This window comes from Ornithorhynchus anatinus, chromosome 3, assembly GCF_004115215.2.
Source record: "Ornithorhynchus anatinus isolate Pmale09 chromosome 3, mOrnAna1.pri.v4, whole genome shotgun sequence".
Taxonomy (NCBI): Eukaryota; Metazoa; Chordata; class Mammalia; order Monotremata; family Ornithorhynchidae; genus Ornithorhynchus; species Ornithorhynchus anatinus.
In genome coordinates this window covers 719,336-741,199 of record NC_041730.1, presented here as the reverse complement: position 1 = coordinate 741,199, position 21,864 = coordinate 719,336, and the positions used below count along the sequence as shown (strand labels likewise).

At 64.4% G+C, this 21,864-nt stretch overlaps 1 protein-coding gene across 1 annotated transcript; it reads left to right on the top strand.

The window, feature by feature from the left end:
• GRK2 (G protein-coupled receptor kinase 2) lies at window positions 1-18,095 on the top strand. Its single transcript, XM_029060967.2, is given in 22 exon segments — window positions 1-163; window positions 4,985-5,061; window positions 5,943-6,016; window positions 6,096-6,197; window positions 6,543-6,617; window positions 6,961-6,999; window positions 7,001-7,023; window positions 7,293-7,344; window positions 7,812-7,903; window positions 9,138-9,237; window positions 9,599-9,677; window positions 9,772-9,902; window positions 10,801-10,895; window positions 11,255-11,362; window positions 11,579-11,645; window positions 11,823-11,923; window positions 12,378-12,444; window positions 12,559-12,654; window positions 14,656-14,818; window positions 15,922-16,058; window positions 16,293-16,406; window positions 16,953-18,095. Coding segments are annotated over 22 exon segments (2,070 nt in total). The 5' UTR covers window positions 1-50; the 3' UTR covers window positions 17,118-18,095.
• Window positions 18,096-21,864: the final 3,769 nt, after the last annotated feature.

The window sequence follows — 21,864 nt, the reverse complement described above, 5'->3', positions numbered from 1 at the left end:
TGGGTCGGCGGGTCGGTCGGGCGGCCGGAGGGGCGCGGAGCGGCGGCAAGATGGCGGACCTGGAGGCGGTGCTGGCCGACGTGAGCTACCTGATGGCCATGGAGAAGAGCAAGGCCACCCCCGCCGCCCGCGCCAGCAAGAAGATCCTCCTGCCCGAGCCCAGGTCAGACCCTCCGCTCCCTCCCCCCCTCCCCCCCCCCCCGCCCCCCGGACCGGACCCACCCTCGCTCCGGGCCCAACGCTGCGGCTTTGGGACTCGGGGGACCCGGGTTCTAATTCCCCGGTGCGCGCGCCCCCGCGGCCTCGGTTATCCGCGCATCGGGGGGTGAGTGTGAGCCCCGTGGGGGACGGGGACCGTCCCGTCTCATTAGCTCGGGTCCCCCCTCCCAGCGCTCGGAGCGGAGTTTAGCGCCTAGGATGCGCTTAACGGACACCCCTCTGGTTATTAACTGGGCTCCCGGACCACCTTGGCTTAGGGCCTGGGATGAAGGGAGGGTGGAGGGGGTGCTTCTACTCCGTGCCGAGCACTGTGCTAAGCGCCGAGGTGGGGACGAGACCCGCAGATGGCACGGCTTGAGCCCCCGTCCCATGGGGGGGGGGGGTCTCCCAGACGGAGTGGAACAGATTTTAACCCCCCTGTTTCCGAGGAGGAAGGGCGACATGGCTTGCCCAAAGTCGCCCAGCGGGCCGGTGGGGGAGCCGGACCTGGAACTCAGGCCTCTGGACTCCCGGCTTTGGGATGCGGCTCCCTTTCCGGCCCCCTCGGGTGGTAGAAAGGGCGGGGGGGGGGGGTCGCAGCTGGAAAAGACCTAAGGGGGTCCCCGTCCCTCCCCACCTCGCTCCTGAGTGGCGTGGACCCTCATGTCCCGGCTGCTGGTGGCAGGGAAGGGCCCACCCCGAGGGTACTTGGATTGCATAGTATTTATTGAGCGCTTACCAGGTGCAGAACACTGTGTTGGACATGGACACAGGAATGGACAATTCGGCAACAGATGGAGACCCTCCCTGCCCGTCGACGGGCTCACGGTCTAATCGGGGGAGCCGGGCGGACAGAAAGCAAGACGACTTCATCGCCATGTTGGTATTTGTTAAGCGCTTACTATGTGCCGAGCACTGTTCTAAGCGCCGGGGTAGACACAGGGGAATCAGGTTGTCCCACGTGGGGCTCACGGTCTTAATCTCCATTTTCCAGATGAGGGAACTGAGGCCCAGAGAAGTGAAGTGACTCGCCCACGGTCACACAGCTGACAAGTGGCAGAGCTGGGATTCGAACTCATGAGCCCCGACTCTAAAGCCCGGGCTCTGTCCACTGAGCCACGCGATGAGTAGAATCGAAGGGACGGACGCCGCATTGAAATAAATAGGGCGATAGAGATATGTACAGATGAGCAGGGTGCCGAGGGGAAGCGGGAAGAGCAGAGGGAAAGGGGGCTTAGCTGAGAGGTGGGGAAGGGGGAGCAGAGGAAAAAGGGGGGGCTCAGTCTGGGAAGGCCTCCTGGAGGAGGTGAGCTCTCCGTAGGGCTTTGAAGGGGGGAAGAGAGTGAGTTTGGAGCAGGTGAGGAGGGAGGGCGTTCCGAGACAGCGGGAGGACGTGGGCCTGGCACGCTCCAGAGCCCGGCCGGGGGGCCGGGCGCGAGGTGCCCGACGTGGCCCCCCGGCCGCCCAGGGTCAGACCCGCCGCCCCCCGAGCAGGCCCCTCCGGGCCGGGGTCTCGGGTCCGGGCGCCCAGCAGGTCGCCGCCCGGGTCCTTCCTCTCCGCGCTTGGATGCGACGGCGAAAACAGGAACCGGGGCCGCCGGCAGGGTCAGGGGAGCAGAGGCGGTCGGGCCGGGGCTCGGCGGGGAGGAAGTGGCCGGCTCACGGAGATGACCCTCCGGGGCCCCTCGCCCCGCTGGTGGCCCGGGACGCCCGCTGGGGGCGGGGAGGCGGCACGAAGCCCCCCGGGAAAGGACCCGTGGGGCGGCAGCTCCACCTCGGGGCCTCCAGCTTGGGTCTCTGGGACGGGGCCCGCGTCCCACCCGATTCGCTCGTATCCACCCCAGCGCTTAGGGCAGCGTTTGACCCTCAGTAAACAGGTGCCGTTAGAAGAAAAACATCCAGCCACCGAGTGTCAGGCATTGGGCAGCGGGGAGGAGGGTGGCTTCTCCCAGGCCCTCCGCCGAGCGGCCACGTGCACCCTAAGGGGCCGTGGGGGAACGGGCTTGGCGCGCGGCCCCCGGGGCCCCCGCCGTGGTGGTGGCCTCGGGCTTCCGGTTTCCCCCACTGTATCGTGGCTCCCGGCCTGCCCTCCCACGTGGCCGGGTGGCCTCACCTCGGCTGTGGGGCGGGACTGAGGCTTGGCATCTAGGACGGGCCTGGGATGGCCCCCTCCCGCCCTGCCCTGCCCGGGCCTCGGGTTCTGCCGGCCCATCCTGGACTCTGGACTCCCGCCGCCCTCTCCCGGCTTCTCCCGGCAGCTCCCAGACCCTCTTGGACTCTCCCGACCTCTTCCCAGCCCTCTCCCGGACTCTCTTGGACTCCTCTGGCCTCTCCCAGACTCTTGCGGCCTCTGACAGACTCCCTCGTATTCTCCCGACCTCCCCCAGCTTCTTCCGGACTCTCTCGGACCCTCCCGGCTTCCCTCGGCCGCCTCTGGGCTCTCTCGGACCGTCCCGGCCTCTGTCGGACTCTCCCGGCCTCTCTCGGACTCTCCCCAACCCTCCCCCAGACCCTCTTGGGCTCTCCCAGCCTCTCCCATTCTCCCCCGGCCTCCCCGGGGGCAGCAGGAACCGGTGGTGGCCCGCCTCGGGCCGAGACACCTGTCGCCTCCGGCAAGTGTCAGCGGGTGACTCACCACACCACCTGCCTCCCAGGTGGGCGCCTCCCACAGTGCCCCGTCCCACTCCCCGCCAGCGCCCCGGCGCCGTCCCGGGGGATGCCCGCGCAGCGCTCGCCGAGGCACTGTTTACCGAGCGAGGAGCGCCCGCTCTGTGCTGCACACTGTACTGAGCGCCTCAGGGTAGTAGGACCGCCGGTAACGACCGGGGCACTTGTTCGGCGCTTACTCTGTGCCAAGCGCCGTATGCAGCACGCGGTTAGCAGATAATCCTGCCCCACGCGGGGGAGGGAGAACCAGGTATTTGCACCCCATTTTACGGGTGAGGAAACTGAGGCACAGAGGCAAGCGGCGGAGCCGCCATGAGGACCCAGGTCTCCTGACTTCCAGGCCTGGGCTCTTTCCGTTAGGCTGCGCTGCTTCTCCTCCTCACTCCGCTTCTCTTCTGCGTTCTGCTTCCCTACCCCAGGCTGCCCAAGGGAAAGGAGAAGAGAAGCGGCGGCCCGGGCCCCGGGCAGTTGACCGCCGGGGAGGGCGGACAGGCGGCTCTGCAAGGGGTGGAATCAGGAGAAACGAAATGGAAAGGCCCTCCCGAGCCCCAGGGCTGGGGATGGAGCTAGATGAAATCCCCAGTTTGAGGGTGGCGTGGGCGGCTGTTGATGGGTCAGCCGTCCAGTGTTGTTTTTTGAGCTCTCGCTGGGTGCAGAGCACCGTACTAAGCACTTGGGAGAGGACGGTAGCCATCGGTGCAGCGTGGCCCAGCTCTAGGATCCCAGGCCTGAGAGTCGGAGGACCCGTTCCCCGATGTCGGTTGCTGGCTGCGTGACCTTGCGTGGGTCACTTAACCCCTCTGGGCCTCCGTTTTCTCAAGCGTAAAATGGGGATTAAATACCTCTTCTTCCTTCTGCTTAGATCGTAAGGCCCAGGTGGGACAGGGCCTGGGTCCAACTTGATTATCTTCCCCAATCCAGCACTCAGAACAGTGCTTGACCCAGAGCGAAGCACGCAACGAATGGCGTCGCGGTAATAGTGACAGGGACAGCTTTAACTCCGTGCCTGGCACCGGGTCCTGAGGTCAGGGTTCGGTGGAAGGTAATCGTGGGGCTCGCGGTCCGAGGGGGAGGTGGAGCGAGGAGTCGTCGTCACAGCGTGGCCAAGGGGAAAGAGCACAGACCTGGGAGTCGGGAGACCCGCGTTCTAATCCCGACTCCGACCCCCGTCAATCCCCTTCTCCCTCCAACGGAGACCGGGAGCCCTTTGTGGGACAGGGGTTGGGCCTGACCTGACGGATCTTGCGGCGTGGCTTAGCGGAAAGAGCCCGGGCTTGGGAGTCGGAGGCCGTGGGTTCTCATCCTGACTCCACCACTTGTCACCTGTATGATTTTGGGCGAGTCCCTTCACTTCTCTGGGCCTCGGTGACCTCATCTGTAAAATGGGGATTAAGACGGTGAGCCCCAACGTGGAACGACCTGATAGCTTCGTATCTACTCCAGCGCTTAGAGCAGTGCTTGGCACACAAAAGTGCTTAACAGATGCCGTCCTTCTTACTCTCCCAGCACGCAGTACGGCTCCGGGCGCGTGGTCGGTAGGATTTAGTCGGTAGTATTTATCGAGCGCTTATGGTGTGCGGACCGCTGAATTAAGCGTTTAGGAGAGGACAGCAGTCGGTAGACACGTTCCCTGCCCACAAGATGTAGAGGAAAACCACTTCCAATGCCAGAAGGCCCGGGAAATTTCACCACAACCCACCCCCACCGAAGAGCTTCCACTTGCAACGATGAGAATTTTACCTAAACTCCCTCATACCTTTAATTCCCACAAGACATTTGCATAGCAAGCCCTTAACAGATAGCGCAATTATCAGGATCTTGATCTTGGACTGATGGGGAGAGGCCGGAGGCCGCGAGGGGCCTGGGCCGTTGGGAGAGGCTGGAGGGCGAGAGGCTGGAGGCCGGGAGGCTTTTGCTGGCCCCGGGGCCAGGCCGAAAGGGGACGGGGGACAGGGTACTAGGGTGAGCACCCCCGCCTTGGTGTTGACCAGCTGACCAGAGCCTGGCTGTGGGGAGAGGTCCGCTCTGAGGGGAGGGGCGTGGGGTTCAGACGTCGGGGAGGCAGGAGCTCCGTCCAGCCGTCCGACCGCCGCCCTGCGTGTCCTTCCTGTCCCCCCAGCATCCGCAGCGTCATGCAGAGGTACCTGCAGGACCGGGGAGAGATCACGTTTGAGAAGATCTTCTCGCAGAAGCTAGGTGAGGCGGGCGGGGAGGGAGACCCCGGCCGCCCCGGGCCCCGCGAGGCCCCAACCCGCCCGGCTCCGGCCTCGGGGTCCGTCACGGGCTGGGGGAGGCCACGGTGGGCTGAGGGAGACCCGTACTGGGCTGGAGCTGGGGGCTGGGGGGGGGGGGGGTCTGGGCCGGGTGAGTCAATGGGGAGCTGGGGACGGGGGAGCCCCTTCTGTGCTAAGCACTTAGTAGGGTGCTCTGCGCACAGAAAGTGCTCAGTAAATACGACTGGATGAACGAGTGGGCCCGGCGAGTTCACGGTGGGTTGAGGGACCCCTGCCCTGGATGGGAGGTGGGCGGAGGCGGCCCGGCCCGGGTCAATCCACCTTGGGCCGGGGGAGCCCCGCGCCGGGCCGGGGTGCCCGGGCCGGGGCCGGGGGAGGGGTTGGGGGGACGTTTCTGAGAGTTGCAGCTGGTCGGGCGGTTGGCGGAATGGGCAGGAAGAGGCGGGGCACTTCCTGTGGGCGCAACCTCCTCCCTGTGGTCGCCCAGCCCCACCCCCACCTCCAGGCTCTCACGGGTGGCTGTCGCCCCCGCCTTCCCGGACCCCTTGGGCCCGTTGCCTGGGAGATGGGGATGTGGGAGGGGAGAGCGGGGGTGGGCCCGGGGGAACACCTGGGCCCGAGCTGCCCCGGCATCCTGGTGGGCTCCTCTCCCCCCGGGGGAACACCTGGGCCCGAGCTGCCCCAGCATCCTGGTGGGCTCCTCTCCCCCCACACCTCGTCCCCCTCCCCCCCCCCCCCCCCCCCCCCCGCCGGGATGCCGCCGGACGCCACTTAGGGCCGGGGATGGGGCTGGGGGCCGGAAGCGGGCGCAGAGGGACCTCACGCGGGCGGCTGGACTTCCAGGCTACCTGTTGTTCAAGGATTTCTGCCTTGCCCTCGGGGATGAGGCCAAGCCTCAGGTGGAGTTCTACGAGGAGGTGAGTCCTGGGGCGGGCGGCGGGGGGCGCGCCTGGGGAGCGGGTGGGGCCCCACTGACCCCCGCGCTCCGTCCCCCAGATCAAGAAGTACGAGAAACTGGACTCGGAGGAAGAGCGCGGCACCAAGAGCAAGGAGATCTTCGATCTCTACATTATGAAGGAGCTGCTGGCCTGCTCCCACGTGAGTGTCCGCCCGCACCCCGTCCCTCCGCCGGCTCTTGTCCCTCCCGGGCCGCGGCCCTCCGCCGGCTCTTGTCCTTCCGCCCGAGCCGCGTCCCTCCACCGGGCCTCTCCACCCAAGCCGGGTCCCCCCGCCGGACCCCGACCCTCCGCCCGGGCCGCGTCCCTCCGCCAGAATCCGGATCCCGTCCCCTCGCCTGGGCCACGTCCTTCCGCCGGGGCCGTGTTCCTCTCGGACCACGTCCCCCCGCCGGGGCCGTGTCCCTCCGCCCGCCCCGGGTCCCGACCCCGGGGGGCGAGGAGGGGCACCGGCCCTGACTTGCTTCCTCCCCCCCTCCTCCCTCAGACCTTCTCCAAGAGCGCAACCGAGCACGTGCAGAGCCACCTCCTGAAGCGTCAAGTGCCGCCCGATCTGTTCCAGGTGTGCACCGGGGCTCCACCTGGCCCGCCCCCCTCGTGCCTCGCAGCCCCGGCCTCGCCCCCGCCAGGCCGGCGCCCGTCTCGCCGGCCCCGCCCCCCCCCCGCCTCAGAGAGGAAGCTCCCGGCGGCCCCCCGGGAACGTGCGACTTCTCGGCGGGTCGCTCCCCGAGCACCTAGCGCCCCTTCCCCCCGCCCGCCGGCCTCCCCCGCCTCGCACGCCCCTCCGCCCCCCACGCGCTGGGCCTCCTCGGCTGGGGAGGGGCTGGGCGGGGCCGGGGTTGGGCCCCGGGGACTGAGCTGTGCCCGGTCCCCCGCTCCTCCCCTCTCCCCGCCCCCACCCACAGCCGTACATCGAGGAGATCTGCCAGAGCCTGCGGGGGGGCAGTGTTCCAGCGGTTCATTGAGAGGTGGGTGTGGGGCCGGGGGACGCGGGGAGGGCCGGCAGCCTCCGCCCGTGGCCATCGGGGACCCCCCCCCGGGTCTCCCCGACCGGTCAGGACCACCTCCCGCGCCATCCCCCGACCCGCTCCGTCCCGTCGGACCGGCCGACCGCCGAGGGGCCGTCTGCCCGCCCACCCGGGCGGGGCCCGAGGCTCGAGGGGCGGGGCCTGAGAGGCTCCGGGGAGGGGGCCCGACCCCCAGGGCCCGAGGCCTGAGCCCGGTCCTGCCGTTTCAGCGAGAAGTTCACCCGGTTCTGCCAGTGGAAGAACGTCGAGCTGAACATCCACGTGAGTAGGGGGTGAGAGGAGGAGGGAGGCGGGCGGGACGCGGAGGCCCCGGGGGGCTGCGGGACCCCACGGCCCCGGTGGCTGGTGGGGGGTGGCTGAGGTTACGGGAGGCCGGAGGGGTGGGGCGGAGGCGCTGCCGGAGGCTGGGGGTTGCGAGGGGCCGGAAGGGGAGGGGCACCGCCGGGGGTGGGGGCTGTGAAGGGCCCGAGGAAGTGGGGGGCACCTCGAGGCGCTGGGACGGTGGGGGTCGGTGAGGTAGGGGACGCTGCCGGTCTCAGCCCCGGGAGCCCCCACGCGCTGCCCCCTCGAGGGGGGCTGCAGAGCCCCACCGCGGGCAGGAAGCCCGTCTGCCAACCTGATCGTACGGTGCTCTCCCAAGCGCCTAGCCCGGGGCTCCGCCCCCGGTCGGCACTCGGTAAATTGCCGCCGATTGGCGATTTGACCGATCGGGCCGCCCCGCCCCGCAGCTGACCATGAACGACTTCAGCGTCCACCGCATCATCGGCCGCGGCGGCTTCGGCGAGGTGTACGGCTGCCGCAAAGCTGACACGGGAAAGATGTGAGTGGCCCCTGGGCACCCCGAGAGCCGCAGCGGTCCCAGGCCTGCCCCCACCCGCTCACCCACCCGGTCCCTACCGGGGCCCCGGGCCGGCAGGACCCTGAGCTCCGCCCCCTGCCAGGGAGAGAGCCCCGGCCGGAGGACCCGCGTTCTCATCCCGGCTCCGCCATCTCCCTGCTGGGTCACCTTGGACGAGTCGCTTCACTTCTCTCGTGATTAACCGTCGTGGCATTCATTAAGCGCTCGCTGTGTGTCGAGGACCGTTCTGAGCGCCGGGATCCGTACGAGCTAATCAGATCGGACAGAATCCCTGTCCCGCAGGGGGCTCACAGTCAGAGCAGGAGGGAGAACGGGGATCGAATCCTCAATTTTCAGGTGAGGCGAGCAGGTGGCAGAGCCGGGATTAGAAGCCAGGTCCCCTGACTCCCAGGTCCGTGTTCTTTCCACTAGGCCGTGCTGCTTCACTCTCCTCAAGTGAGGATCCGATACGTGTTCTTACTCAGTTCTCCCCCTCCTACCTCACCTCGCCGCTCTCCTACTCCAACCCAGCCCGCACACTTCACTCCCCTGATGCCGACGAGCTCACGGTACCTCCGTCGCGTCTGTCTCGCCGCCGACCCCTTGCCCACGTCCTGCGCCTGGCCTGGAATCCCCGCCCCTTCATCTCCACCGGACGATCGCTCTCCCCGCCTTCAAAACCGTATCAAAATCACGTCTCCTCCCAGAGGCCCTCCCTGATTAGGCCCGCATTTCCCTCACCCCTTCTCCCTTCTGCTTCACCCTCGCATTTCGATTCGTATCCTTTATTCATTCCATCCTCGGCCCCGCGGCGCTCAGCTTCGCCTCCGTAATTTATTAACGTCTGTCTCCCTCTCTGTCTCCCTCCCTCTGTAGACTAAACTCCTTGTGGACAGGGCCTGTTATCTAGCAACTCTTTTGTATCGTACTCTCCCAGGCACTCAGTACAGTGCTCCGCACACAGTAAGCGCTCAATAGATACCATTGATGGACCGAACGTATCCAACTCAGGGTGGAGCACGCTCTGCTCCTCCGGTGCCGCTAACCTACTCGCCGAGCCTCGATCTCGCCGCCGAGCCCCGGCCCACGTCCCGCCTCTGGCCCGGAACGCCCTCCCTCCTCAAATCCGCCCAACAGTCACTCTTCCCCCCCTTCCCCAGCCCAGCGCTTGTTCACAGATTAAGCGCTTACCAAACCCCAAAATGATGATGATTAGGTATGCCATGAAGTGTCTGGACAAGAAACGCATCAAGATGAAGCAGGGAGAGACGCTGGCCTTGAACGAGCGCATCATGTTGTCCCTTGTCAGCACTGGGGTGAGCCCTCCCTTCCTCCCCAGCCGGACCTGCCCCATGCCCCGGTCCTCGGTCCACCTGCCCCACGGCCCTGGGTCCTCCGGTTCACCCGCCCCGTGCCCCGGAGCCACTGGCCCACGTGCCCCACACCCACGGCCCCAGGGTCCACCCGCCCCAGGTCCGTCGGCCCGAGTGCCCCGCGCCCTCGGCTCCAGATCCACCTGCCCCTCATCCCCAGCCCGCCTGGCTAACGGTTCCAGATCCGCCGGCCCGCCGGCCCCACGGCCCTGGCCCCGGGTCCACCTGCCCCCCGGCCCCCCGCCCCGATTGCATCCCCACGGCCCCGAGCTCCCAGCTGATTTCCCCCCTCGCCTACCCCCAGGATTGCCCCTTCATCGTCTGCATGTCCTACGCCTTCCAAACGCCCGACAAGCTCAGCTTCATCCTGGACCTCATGAACGGTGAGAGGCCCCCCATCGCCCCCTAACCCCGCGCCCTCCCACCCGGCCCCGCCCCGGCACTGAGCAGGCCGTGCCCGCTCCCGTCCTCCGGCAGGGGGAGACCTGCACTATCACCTGTCCCAGCACGGCGTCTTCTCCGAGTCCGACATGCGTTTCTACGCCGCCGAGATCATCCTGGGTCTGGAGCACATGCACAACCGCTTCGTCGTCTACCGGGACCTAAAGGTGAGCGGACGCCCCAATCCTCCCCGCGACCGCCGACGCACAGACCCACACACGGGCCACCGCACCGGCCTTCACCGATGGCACCTCGGAACCAGTCGGAGAGCTTGCCGGGTCCCTGGTCCCTATCCCTGATGTCCGCAGGCTCCCATCCCCAGACCACCTCCAGACCAGAGTCCTGGGCCCCCTGCCCCTTGCCGCTCATTCCCAGCTCACATAGGGCGGTTTTTGGAGGCAGCCGGGCCCGGGCCCTGGCTGCGGGGTCTGCTGACTTACAACATCAGCGCCGAGCAGTGCCCCAATGGCCACCCATCTGCCCCGCCAGGGACCCAGCGTGGACCACCTACACCCCGACTGACTCTCCCCTCTCCATCCCTGACTCTCCCCCAGTGACCCCACGTAGACCATCCTACACCCCTGACTCTCCCTTCTCCATCCCAGACTCTCCCCTGCTGACCCAGCACGGATCATCCTACACCCCTGACTCTCCCTTCTCCATTCCCGACTCTCCCCCAGGGGCCCAGACCCAGACCCGGGGGCTCAGACCATCCCACACCCCTGCCTCTCCCCCTCCATCCCTGACTCTCCCCCAGTGACCCAACATTGGACCGTCCCACACCCCTGACTCTCCCCTCAGAGATCCGGCACAGGCCATCAGGCACCCCTCTCCGTCCCCGACTCTCCCCAGCGACTCTCCGCGGACGCCCCCCAACACCCTTCCTCCCAACTCTCCCCCTTCCATCTCCGCCCCGCTGTTCCCTGGAGTCCAGTGGGGTCACCTCAGGGCTTTTAGGGGGAGGAAGGAACCCTCGGCTCCCCGTCTGTCCATCCATCCGTCCATCCGGCAGCCCTCTGCTCTGCTCCGGGCCGCGCCCCGACCCATCCCGGTCTCCCCCTGCAGCCGGCCAACATCCTGCTGGACGAGTTCGGCCACGTGCGCATCTCGGACCTGGGTCTCGCCTGTGACTTCTCCAAGAAGAAGCCTCATGCCAGCGTGTCAGTGCCAGTTAGGCCCAACCTTCCCATTCTCCCTCTCTCCTCTGTGCCCGCCCTCCTTCTTTCCACCCCGCCCTCCTTCCCTCACCGTCCCTCTCACCCTCCGGCCTCTTTCCCTCTGCCCCGCCCTGCCTCATTCCCTCCTCTCTCCTTCCCTCCACCCTCTCCCTCCTCCCCTGCACCCCACCCTCTCTCTCTCCCCTTCCTTCCGCCCTGCCCGCCCTCCTTCCATCCACCCCGCCCTCCCTCTTTCCCTCCTCCCTCGGACCCGCCCCCCATCTCGCCCTCAGGCCTGCCCTCCATCCCTCCCTTCCCCGCCGTCGGTGCCCCCTGACTGTTGTCCCCGGCGCTCTCTGCAGGGGCACCCACGGGTACATGGCTCCGGAGGTGCTGCAGAAGGGGGTGGCGTACGACAGCAGCGCGGACTGGTTCTCCCTGGGCTGCATGCTCTTCAAGCTGCTACGGGGGTGAGCCGGGATCCCGGGGGACTCGGGAGCCCAGGGGGCCACGCCGCTTCCCCCTCCGCGGACCCCTGGCTGGGGAAGAGGTGGAGGCTCAGGCCGGAGCCGGGGCTGGGGGCCAGATGGCGGGCTGGGGGACGGGGTCGGGGGAGCCGGTCTGGGGTTGACCCGATGGCGGGGGGGCCCTATCTGTCCGTCCCCCCCCCACCCCCCCGACCACAGGCACAGCCCCTTCCGGCAGCACAAGACCAAGGACAAGCACGAGATCGACCGCATGACTCTGACCACGGTGAGCGAGGTCGGGGTGAGGCCGGGGCCGGGGCTGGGGGGGGATGCCAGAAAGAGGCTCTGAGCTGACTCCGGCTCCCCGGCCTGGACACTAATGATGGGGGAGGCGGGCAGAGACGGGGAGCTGGTCCCCCCGCGGCCTGGCCTGAGGGGCTCCCCGCCTCCCACCCCCCCGCAGACCGTGGAGATGCCGGACTCGTTCTCCCCGGAGCTTCGGTCCCTGCTGGAAGGGTTGCTGCAGAGAGACGTGAACCGCAGACTGGGCTGTCTGGGCCGGGGGTGAGTGCCCCGGCGGGGATGGGGGCGGGGGGCGAGGCCGAGGGCGGGGGGCCGGACAGGCGGACCGGATTTCCTAGGACCGGCACGGCCCAGGGCGTCTCCCCACGCTCGGGACCCCGGGCCGAGCCCGACCGACCCATCTGGTGTCTCTGCCGCCAGTGTCTCTGAGAAGCGGCAGAGTGTAGCGGATAGAGCCCGGGCCCGGGAGTCAGAAAGTCGTGGGTTCTAATCCCGGCTCGGCCACTGGTCTGCTCTGTGACCTTGGGCAAGTCACTTCCCTTCTCAGGGCCTCAGTTCCCTCACCTGTAAAACGGGGATTGAGACGGTGAGCCCCACGTGGGACGGGGACCGTGTCCAACCCGTTTTGCTTGTATCCACCCCAGGGCCCAGTACAGCGCCTGGCACCTGGTAAGCACTTAGCAAGTACCACAGTTCTTAACATATACCACCACAGGGCCCAGGAGGTGAAGGAGGACCCCTTCTTCAGCACCGTGGACTGGCAGATGGTCTTCCTACAGAAGGTGACCGAGGGCAGGCTGGGCTGGGGGCTGGGCTGGGGGCGGGGGAGACGGGGGCCGGGCCGGAGCGCCCGCCCGGCGGCCCGGTGACGGCGTTTGTGCTCGTTGGTGCCCCAGTACCCGCCCCCGCTGATCCCGCCCCGCGGGGAGGTCAACGCTGCCGACGCCTTCGACATCGGCTCCTTCGACGAGGAGGACACCAAGGGAATCAAGGTGCGACGGGGGTCCCGACCCCACCCCGCCCTGCCCCCCACCCCTCAGCCTGACCTGACCTCACCTGAACCTGTCCGTCACCGTAGCGGGGGGAGAGAGCAGGGGGCCTTTGTCTGTGAGGGGCAGAGGGGGGCGCGGAGTCGGGGCCCAGGACGGGCGGCGCGGGGAGTCCCAGAGTAGCGCGAGGTCCGGGGCGAGAGCCGGGAACCATCAGAAGGGGAGGTGGGGAGGGGCAAAGAGCGGGAGCCGGGATACAGAGGCCAGAGAGCGATCAATTTAAATGTATCGAGCGCTTACCGTGCGCGGAGCATTGTACTAAGTCCCCGGGAGAGTGCCGTCCAACAGCCGATAGACCCATTCCGTGCCCTCGGTGGGCTTATAGTCCGGTCAGGGAGACAGACTTTAGTGTAGATAAGCAGATTGTGAACATGGACGATAGTGTCGTGGGGCTAAGGGTGGAGTGGATACAGGGAACAGATCCAAGTGCCAGGATGACGCAGAAGGGAATGGGAGAAGAGGAAATGAGGGCTCAGTCGGGGAAGGCGTCTTGGAGGAGATGGGCCTTGGGTAAAGCTCCGAGGAGGGGGAGGATTGACGGTCTGTCGGATATGAAGGGGGAAGGGCGTTCCAGGCCAGAGGCAGGACGGGGGTGAGAGGTCAGCGGCGAGCTGGACAAGATGGAGGTGTACGGCGGGAAGGTGGGCATCAGAGGAGCAAAGCGTGCCGGCTGGATTGTAGTAGGAGAGTAGCGAGGCGAGGTGGGAGGGGCCGAGGGGATCGAGGGCCGTAAAGACGACGGTCAGGGGTTTCTGTATGATGTGGAAGCGGGTGAGGAGAGGTGAACGAGACAGTCCGGAAGTTAACGGGCGAGAATTTCTGCTCGATGCAGAGAGGAGCAGGCTGCCAGTGGAGGGTTTGGAGGAGCCGGGAGAAGTGCACAGAAGAGTGTTTTAGAGAAATGACCTGGGCGGGCCACGGAAGTGTGGACCGGAGGAAGGGAGGCCAGCCCGGAGGCAGTAGGCCGGGATCTGAGTTCTTGGTCCAGCGCGGTGGCGGCGTTTAGGTGGATAGAAAAGCAGGATGATCTAGTGGCTGGAGCGCAGACCCGGGAGTCGGAAGGACCTGGATTTGCACCCCAGCCCCGCCACCTGTGTGCAGTGTGACCTTGGGCAGTTCACTTCACTTCTCTGCGCGCATTACCTTATCTGTAAAATGGGAAGTATGACTGTGAGCCCCATGTGGAACGTGAACTGCGTCCACCCTCGATTATCTCGCTTCTACCCCGGTGCTCAGTACCACAAAAACCAAAAAGAACCAACCGAATCTGGTGACTGAGCGAATAGGTTGAGTCGAAGGAGGCGAGTGAAGGAGAAGGCCGAGTTTGCGGTGCTTGCGGGGAAGGGGGGGATGGTGGCGTTGAGTGATGGGAAGGTCAGCAGTGGGTGGAGAGGGTTGGGGAAGGAAGTGAGATCGTTTTGGGGTGCCGTGAGTTGGAGGCGCCGGGGGAGATTCCAGGCTGCAGGTCAGATGGAAGGTGGAAACGGCGTGGAGTGGTAGATAGAGCCCAGGCCCGGAAGTCAGGAAGTCACAGGTTCCCATCCCGGCCCCGCCACTCGCCTGCTGTGTGGCCTTGGGCAAGTCAATTCTGTGCCTCAGTCACCTCGTCTGTCAAAATGGGGATCGAGAGCGTGAGCCCCGTGTGGGACCGGGACTACGTCCAGACCGATTTGCTTGGCTCCACCCTAGCGCTCAGTACGGCGCCTGGCACGTAGTAAGCGCTTAACGGATGTCGTCGTCGTCATTATCATCGTCGGATTAGGTGGTCATCCACAGAGGGGCGGGAGCTGATGGTCGCACCCTGGGGCCGTTCCCGTCCCCCTCCCTCCCCGGCGGTGTCCCCTGCTGGCCCAGAGCCTCTGCCTCCGCCCACGGGGCCGTGAGCCCGGCTCGGTGCCCGCGCCCCTCGGTGCCCACACCCACGCCCCATCTGTGCACGTGCAGTTGCTGGACAGCGACCAGGAGCTCTACCGCAACTTCCCCCTCACCATCTCAGAGCGGTGGCAGCAGGAGGTGGCCGAGACGGTCTTCGACGCGGTCAACGCCGAGACCGACCGGTTGGAAGCCCGCAAGAGGGCCAAGAACAAGCAGCTGGGCCACGAGGAGGGTGAGCCCGGGCCCGGGACCCTCCGGACAGGCTCCCCCTCCGACCCGCCCCCTTCTAGCTCCTCCAGCGTTCAGTACGGCGCCTGGCACCTAGTGAGCCTTAAACCGCTATCGCAGTTCTTAAACGACCACCGGCGCTGATGGGCGCCCCCTCTCCGGGCCGCTCCCCCACCCGACCTCCCCTCGGGCCCGGCCTCGCCCGAATCCCAGACCGCCGGACTGCGGCGTCTGCCTCCTCGCTCGACCCTCCCCGCCTCCTGTCTCTCCCCACTCCGGTCCGTACTTCACTCCGCCGCCGGGACCGGTTTTCTCAGAGAGGGTTCGGCGCACGTCCCCCCTCCCCTAGAAAGCCTCCAGTTGTTGCTCGGCCTCGAGCGGAAATGCCTCCCCATCGACTCTAAGGGCCTCATCGGCTCTTGCCCTTTTCCTCGCCCCTCTCCCACCCACCCCCAGCTTGCGCTCTCCACTCTTCCCAGTGGAATCTTCCCTCTGTGCCCCGTTCTCCTCTCTGTCACCTCCGGCTCCTGGCTCTCTCCCTTCCCCACCAGCCCAAGCCACCCGTGGCCGAAGGTGTCCCCATCTTCAAAGGCTCCTGAAGTCTCACCCCCTCCAGGAAGCCTTCCCCCATTAGATTAGAAGAGAAGCAGCGTAGCCTAGCGGATAGAGCGCAGGCTTGGTTGTGTGACCTTGGACAAGTCATTTCACTTCTCCGCGCCTCAGTTACCTCGTGTAAAGTGGGGATTAAGACTGAATCCTACGCGGGACAGAACCCAATTATCTTGTATCTATCCCAGCATTTAGTATAGTGCCTGGCACACAGTGAGGGCTTAAAAAAATACCACAATCATCACCATCATCATGTAGTAAGGGTTTAACGAGTACCATCGTTATCATCGTTAATATTATCGGTCCTTTGAGAGTAGGGACTGTGGCTCTTAACTGTCATGTAGCCTCGCAAGCGTGACGCTCAGCGCCCTGCTTCCGTGGTGGGCCGACCAGGTGCCAAAGTGAGGCTGGGGGCCGGGGGCGGGTGGGAGCTGCGGGGGGGCCGAGGCCGGAGGGGCGGGGGCCGGGGGACCGGGCTCACCCTGTCTGTCTCCCCAGAGTACGCCTTGGGAAAAGACTGCATCATGCACGGCTACATGTCCAAGATGGGGAACCCCTTCCTCACCCCTTGGCAGCGCAGGTACTTCTACCTGTTCCCCAACCGGCTGGAGTGGCGGGGCGAGGGCGAGGCCCCGGTAAGGACCTGGGCGCGGGGTCACGTTGGGGAGGGTGGGCCGGGGGCGGGGGGGCCGGAGGAGGTTGCGGGCGGGGAACGGAGGGCCGGGGTGAGGCCCCAGCGAGGAGCGGGGAGCGGGCCAGACCTGCGATGGCGGGGGGCGGGAGGCCTGATGTGGCGTCGGGGCGGAGGGGATGGGGGAGAGACCCCCAGCTGGTGCCCGCCGCCTGAGCGCCTGTTTGGGGTCGTGCAGCAGAGTCTCCTGACCCTGGAGGAGATACAGGCCGTGGAGGAGACCCTGGTCAAGGAGCGCAGGTGCCTCCTGCTTAGGATCCGAGGAGGGAAGCAGTTCGTCCTGCAGTGTGATGTGAGCGCCCGTGCCAGGCGGAGGGAGGGAGGGCCGGACGGGCAGGACGGGGGAAGGACGGGGGAGGCCGAGGCGGAAAGAGGGAGAACTGGCCGGCGGTGGGGGAGGGAGGGAGGGAGACGGAGAGAGGGAGAATCGGCCGCGTGGGACAGTGGAGAGGATGGGTGGGACCGAAGGAGGGAGAGTCGGTCGCCCCGAGTGGAGGGAGGGAGGGAGGGAAGGAAGGGAGAAAAGGAGGGAAAGAAGGGTGGAAGGAGGGGAGGAGTGGACGGACAGGGAGGAAGAAGGGAAAAGCAGCCACCCGAGGTGAAGGGAGGGAGGGCAGCTGGTGTGGGGCCTCTTTGTGGGAGGGGAATCCTGCCCCTCCATCCCCCAGTGGGAGAACTCGCCCCTCCACCCGCTGCCCACCCCCGAGAGAAGGCGGCCCACTGACCTGGCCGGGTGTCCGTGCGTGTGTCCGTGTGTGTGTCCGTACGTGTGTCCGTGGGCCGGTGCGGTGCCCCGCCTGTCCGTCCGTCCGTCCGTGCCCGTGGGCCCCGGGGGCAGAGCGACCCAGAGCTGGATCAGTGGAAGAAGGAGCTGCGGGAAGCGTACCGCCAGGCCCAGCAGCTGCTGCAGCGGGTGCCCAAGATGAAGGACAAACCGCGCTCACCCGTGGTGGAGCTCAGCAAGATGCCACTGGTCCAACGCGGCAGTGCCAACGGCCTCTGACGCCCTGCCCAGCCCCGGCCTGCCCCAGCCTTTTGTAAACCTCTAATTTATTCGGTTGGATTTTTATTAAGTTTCCCGCCAAGCGGAAGATGTTTTATTTTATAATTATTGTGATTCCGCGGGCCCGGCTCCACCCTCCCGTCACCCACGCTGCCCCGGGCCCCGCCCCGCCTCCAGCCCAGCCGGCGGGACGGGGGGTACGGAGGACGGGGAGGAGTCTCCCTCGGCCAGCCGGCCTCGGCCACCGCCCGGCCCCGTCGGGAGGCGGGGGGGGTGGCTGGTGCCCCCGGCTCTCTGTGCCAACCGCGCCCTCCCCGTGCCGAGAAGCCACCCGCCCTGTCGGCCCCGGCCAGGCCCCTGAGGCCCGGCCCGGGCCGAGGCGTACGTGGAGATGGTTGCCGGGCCCGGGGTGGGGGCCTGGACCGTCCCCTACCCCTCCTCCCCCCCTTCCAGCGTCCTGGGCCCCGCCCACCTTCCCAACCCCCATCCCGATTCCTGGGCCCCGCAGAGCGGACCCAGGTAGTGAGTGCCAAACGATCCCCGCCCCCTCGAGCCCCAGGCCGGGCTCTGCCACCGTGCCAGACACGGGTGCGGCCCAGCCAGCTCCCAGAAGCCTGAGCCGGTCCCAGATCGTCTACCCCGCCGGCTGCCTGCCGGGGGCTGTGCCCGCCCCCCTCCTCCTCGCCCCCAGCCCAGCCCCAGCCTTGCCCGCCGGCCCCAGTGTTCCCTGTGTCTGTGCCAACACCCAGCACCCGGGCGCTGCCCTCCGCTGCATGCCCCCTGCCCGCGTCGTGCCACTTGTGCTCCGCGTGTGGTGTCTTCTGGGGGGCAGGGAGGGGCCCGGGTGGGCGCGGCCCTGGGCCCTCATCCCGGGTCCTCCCCTCCTCCCTCCGCCCCCTGGTGCGTTTCTGCCGATTTTTGAATGTGATTTTAAAGAGTGAATTAAGACTGAGTTTTTATAAAAAACAGCGCCTGGCTTCCCCGGCTCTGTCTGCCTCCTTTATCCCCGGGCCGGCCCTGTCCCTGGTGGGGAAGGGGAGGGGGCTCTGGGGGCGGTTTTCCTTCCCGTCCACCCCCACCTCCGCCGTCCCCCCGGAACCCGGCGGGCAGGGCGGGGCAGGATGGCCACGTATTCCGAGGAGAGAAAACGGCCCCCCGGGATTCCCCAGGCCGCTGGGCAACTTCCCCCTTTGAGCCTGGTGTGGGCAGTGGGGGCTAGGGAGAGGGAGATGGGCCCCGAGGGGAGAGAACTCTACTGGACTCTCCCAGGCGCTCAGTACAGCTCTCTGCCTGCCCCTAGATGAGAAGCAGCGTGTCCCGTTAGAAAGATCTGCGGGTCGTGAGATCTGAGTTCTAATTCCAGCTCCGCCGCTTGCCTGCCGGCTGACCTGGGGCAAGCCACTTAACTTCCTCATGCCTCAATTTCCACTTCTGTAAAATAAGGATAGGATACCTTTTCTCCTCCCCCTCTAGACTGTGAGCCCCAAGGGAGGCACGGACTTCATCCAATCCACCTCAGCGCTCAGTCTGTCAACCGGTCGGTGATGTTGATTGAGTGCTTACTTTCTTTCATTCAGTCGTATTCATTGAGCGCTTACTGTGTGCAGAGCACTGTACTAAGCGCTCGGAATGGACAGTGCGGTAACAGAGACGATCCCTGCCCGACAACGGGCTCACAGTCTTAAAGGGGGAGACAACCAAACAAGTAGTCAGGCATCAGTGCTATCAAAATACATAAATAGAATCAGAGCTAGAGACACGTCATTAATAAAATTGTCATAAATATATACAAATACGTGCAAGTGCTGCGGGGAGGGGAAGGGGTAGAGCAGAGGGAGGGAGAGGGGAGGAGGGAAAGGGAGGGCTCGGTCTGGGAAGGCCTCCTAGAGGAGGTGAGTTCTCAGTAGAGCTTTGAAGAGGGGAAGAGAGTATGTTTAACGTATGCAGAGCACCGTACTAAGCGTCTGGGGGAGTTGAATTCAGTAGAGAAGGTAGACTGTGAGCCCTGTGTGGGATAAGAGCTACCTTGACCTTGTCTCTACCCCAGTGCTTAGTACAGTGCTTGGCACAAAGCTTTAAAGTTCAGTGGGGCTCCGAGGGTGGGGAGAGTGATGGTCTGTTAGATAGGAAGGGGGAGGAGGTTCCTGACCCGAGTCAGGACGTGGGCAAGAGGTTGGCGATGAGAAAGATGAGACTGAGATAGAGCGCACGGGTTAGCGGCCGGGTGAAGCCGAGCGGGTTGAGCTGCAGTAGGAAATCGGCGAGGTGAGGGAGGAGGAGGAGGAGGAGGAGAGCTGATCGAGCGCCTTGAAGTCAACGGTGAGGAATTTCTGTCTGACGTGGAGGGGGAATGGCAACCGCTGGACCTTCTTAGAGAGTGGGGAGACACGAAGTGACGGCTTTTATTTACTATTTCTTTTTAGAGAAAAGAAAGATCGAGGCAACCGTCAAGTTGTAACCGGAGTGGGGAGAAACAGGAGGCGGGGAGAAGCGGCGTGGCCTAAGAATCATAATAATAATGATGGAACAGTGCTTGGCACATAGTAAGCGCTTATCAAATGCCATCATTATTATTATTATTATTTGTACTTACTATGTACCAAGTCCACTCCCCTCACCAAGTACCCCCCCGTACTTACTATGTGCCAAGCACTGTTCTAAGCAGTAGGGTAGATACGAGGTAATCGGGTTGTCCCATGTGGCACTCACAGTCTTCATCCCCATTTTACAGATGAGGTCACTAAGGCACAGAGAAGTGAAATGTCTTGCCCAAAGTCACACAGCTGACAAGTGACAGAGTCGGGATTGGAACCCACGACCTCTGAATCCCAAGCCCTGGATCTCTCCACTAAATCACGCTGCTTCTCCCAGTGGATGGAGCACGGGCCTGGAAGTCAGAAGGTCATGGGTTCCTAGTCCCGGCTCTTCCACTGGTCTGCTGTGTGACCTTGGGCCAGTCACTTTGCTTCCTCCGAGCCTCAGTGACCTCATCTGTAAAATGGAGATGAAGGCTGCGAGCCTGATGTGGGACAGGGACTGCGCCCGACCCGATTTGCTTGTATCCCCTCCAGTGCTTAGTACAGTGCCTGGCACACGGTAGGCACTTAGATACCCCAATTATTTATTAGTTCAGCGACGAGGCTGATGGAGTAGTGGAGGCCTGAGTTTCCTTTCCTCCTGGACTCCACTTCCACAGGCCAACAGTGGAAGAACTTTGAATATCGATGAAGGAGCAGAATTGGGCACTGCGTGGACTCCGCGGGCATGAGAAGCAGTGTGGCCTAGTAGATCAAGCGCTTAGTACAGTGCTCTGCACATAGTAATCGCTCAATAAATACTAATGAATGAATAGAGCCCAGGCCTGGAAGTCGGAAAGACCTGGGTTCTCATCTTTGTTTCGTCACTTGTCTGCTATGAGACCTCGGACAAGTCCCTTCACTTTCCTGGGCCTCAGTTACCTCATCTGTAAAATGGGGGAGCAAGACTGTGAGCTCCAAGTGGGACAATGTGATCACCTTCTATCCATCCCAGCGCTTAGGACAGTGCTTGGCACATAGCAAGCGCTTAACAAATGCCATCATTATTTTACAGATGAGAGAACTGAGACCCAGTGAGGTGACTCGTCCGAGGTCACACGGCAGACGAGTGATGAAGTCAGGATTAGAACCCACGTCCTCTGTCCCCCGAGTTCGTGCTCTTGCCATTAGGCCGTGCTGCTTCCCTCAGCGCTTGGCGCATAGTAAGCCCTTAGCAAAACCACAATTATTAGGGGCTCCACGATTACAGTGAGCAACTGTGAATATTAAAAAAAGCCCGGGCCCTGCTGGATTGGCCCCAGTACGATGCTCGACGCCTAGTAACTGCTTAGCAGATGCCTCTGAACTGTAAGCTCGTCATTTGTGGGGAACGCATTTACCAACTCTGTTTTATCGTACTCTCCCAAGCGCTTACTAGAGTGCTCTGCACACAGTAAGTGCTCAATAAATACGATTGATTGATTGAATTATAACGATAGTAGTAGGTGATCAATAAATTGATGGATCGCCCTGGGGAAGGAAGGACACCGATGGCCTCAATCGGTGGTATTTATTTTACTACCCTACTTATTTTGTGAATGAGGTGTCCATCCCCTTGCTTCTATGTTTCGTGTTTATGTTGTTTTTGTCCGTCTCCCCCGATTAGACTGTGAGCCAGTCATGGGGCAGGGATGGTCTCTAACTGTTGCCGAATTGTCCATTCCAAGCGCTTAGTCCAGTGCTCTGCCCATAGTAAGCGCTCAATAAATTCTATTGAATGAATTTACTGGGCACCTACTGGGTGCAGAGCACTGTACTAAGCCCTCGTGAGAATACAGCCAAGTGGACGGGTCCCCCGCCCTCAAGGACTCGACAATCTAGCCGGGGAGACCAACATTAAAGTAAATTTAAGGTAGGAAGCAGCCTGGTCTAGTGGGTAGAGCGTGGGCCTGGGACTCAGAAGGTGACGGGTTCTGATCCCGGCTCTGCCACTTACCTTGGGCAAGTCACTTCACTTCTCTGGACCTCAGGTCCCTCATCTGTAAAATGGGGATCAAGACTGAGTCCTCTGTGGGACAGGGACTGTGCCCAACCTCATCATCTCGCATCCACCCCAGCACCTAGAACAGTGCCGGGCGCAGAGTAAGTGGATAACAATCACCATTATTATTATAATAAATTTCACAGAGGAAGGAGTGAGACGGGGTATGAAGATATGTACGTAAGTGCTG